Source organism: Echinops telfairi, unplaced genomic scaffold (genome assembly GCF_000313985.2).
Source record: "Echinops telfairi isolate 266 unplaced genomic scaffold, ASM31398v2 ScPeMD7_7458;HRSCAF=8496, whole genome shotgun sequence".
NCBI classification, from domain to species: Eukaryota; Metazoa; Chordata; class Mammalia; order Afrosoricida; family Tenrecidae; genus Echinops; species Echinops telfairi.
Genome location: NW_022111358.1, coordinates 49,564,309 through 49,566,197, shown reverse-complemented (window position 1 = coordinate 49,566,197; position 1,889 = coordinate 49,564,309). Strand labels below are relative to the sequence as shown.

Genomic DNA, 1,889 nt, shown 5'->3' with positions numbered 1-1,889 from the left:
GAACCTGTGATGTTTTGTGGGGTTCCCTCTTCCCCTTAACCCCACAGGTAGACATGCCTATATCCAACATGGAGGTACTGCTGACGGAAGTGAAACGCAGTACCTTACTCTCTCCCTTGTCTGAAGAGCTCCACATCTGTGTCCACTGTGGGGCGGCAACATGAAACTGCCGCAACTGGGTGAGAAAGCTCTTCAGATTGACGGTGTCCCAGGCCTGGAGGGTGCTGAAGATGCTGTCCAGCATGACTCTAACTGCAATCTGCTTCCCTTTCTCCTGGCTTTTCTTTATTTCATCTTTGAAACCACCCAGGGACTGCTGACGCATCCCAGGAGGCTGCATGTAAACTATCCCATCATACTGATGCCAGTCTGAGAGAATGAAGAAAAGAAAGAGAGAGATGATCACACTTAACGTACTCAGCACACCCCACCCGACCCCCGGCCTTCACAACAGTCCTCCCATTTGCTTCCCTGCACTGAACTCCCTGCTTGGAACATCTGATCAAACCCAATTGACACAGGTGTAATTTACCAAGAAGTTCTAAAAATGACACACCTAGCCCAGATTCCCAAACCTATTTGGCCTACGTCCCCTTTTCAGAAAATTACCAAGAGCCTGTCGGGCAATTAAGAACTCGTTGTGCTACAGTCCTTAATCCAGGATAAAATGTCCGCATCTGCTTTTGCAGCCCTGCCCTCATCCCTGGGTTGCTCCAGTGCCACCCATACACCCACTTTGGGAAGCACTAATGTAGCGATGGACAGACCATGCTTTCCAGTAACATTAGAGTGGACAAGCTTAAAAATAGACTTGCACTTCTTTTAAAAGTTGACAGATGAAGAGTTTTCAAAAATAATTTAATATTAAACAGGCATTATGTCATAAATATAGAGTATACTCCCCCCCATTCTCTCTGAGCACACAGGAAATACAGTGTATTAAACAAAAGTCTGCGTTGGCACTGGCCTGGAGCAGAGCACAGAGCCTGGGTACTGCACTCTGGAGGTTCAGTTGGGGAACCCCATCAATGGCTTACCGCCAGAGGCCAGAAGTGAAGACTTGATGTACAAACAGCGGTTAACAGGCTCTCTTTGCTGCGGCTTGTAGATGAACTCATACTCCTCAGAGCCCTGGTTCTGAGCAATGACGTACTTGTAAGGAATGGCCTTATTGAGGTTCTTCTTGGAAACAAAGGTGCTGCCTTCAATGAAGAGTCCATTTTCACCCATGTCTCTGTAGAAACAGGACGTCAGGTGGTTACTGGAAGTCCTGCCTAAGAAATTCGAGTTCTTCTCAAACACAGCGCACACCTGAAGCAGCGCAGCAATGGCACCAAAAAATGCTTCTAGAATGCGCCGGTTTTCAGACAGACTGCAGGGAAAGGCCCATGATGAAATACAACACAGAAATGCACTATAGGACAGCACTGAATCTGCACCTTCGGGCTCTTTCAGGTACGCCCACAGGTCACTCTTCACCTGAGCCCACAAGGGAGGGGAGACACAGGAAGCGTGGGGCTCAGTCCATCGAGAGGGGTCAGAAGCTCTCCCACCACCTTTTGGTGGGACATAAGCTGGGCAGGGGACCAAGCCCACTAGGGGCAGGAACAGCCCCACAGAGGGGTCATCCCACCACTTTGCCTCCCAAACAAGTCCTGAACAGCAGCACCGCTGATCCTGCCTGACCACACTCCATGCTCAGCTGTCCTGAATCCACTGAGAACAGAGAAGTTGGACCGTTGGCACACTGCAGAAAACTCTGCAAGGTGGAAGGGCCCTTGAAGTCTGGTACTCAGAGGTCATCTCAGAGTGGCTCCCTGGTCTGTCTCAGAACTGACCGGAACCACAGCCGCGTGAAGTTGGGACACCACAGTGAGGAAGGTCTCCAT

General features: G+C 50.0%; 1 protein-coding gene across 1 annotated transcript in view; it reads right to left on the bottom strand.

Moving 5' to 3' along the window:
• Window positions 1–1,889, bottom strand: part of LOC101642691 (E3 ubiquitin-protein ligase RNF213-like) — a 128,770-nt gene extending 126,881 nt beyond the window's left edge. The window contains exons 1-4 of the mRNA XM_045299521.1: window positions 1,839–1,889; window positions 1,440–1,479; window positions 1,038–1,346; window positions 69–369 (exon numbers count right to left, since the gene is read on the bottom strand). Of these exons, the coding sequence (XP_045155456.1) occupies window positions 69–369; window positions 1,038–1,346; window positions 1,440–1,479; window positions 1,839–1,889 (701 nt within the window). The remainder of the gene's footprint in view (window positions 1–68; window positions 370–1,037; window positions 1,347–1,439; window positions 1,480–1,838) is intronic.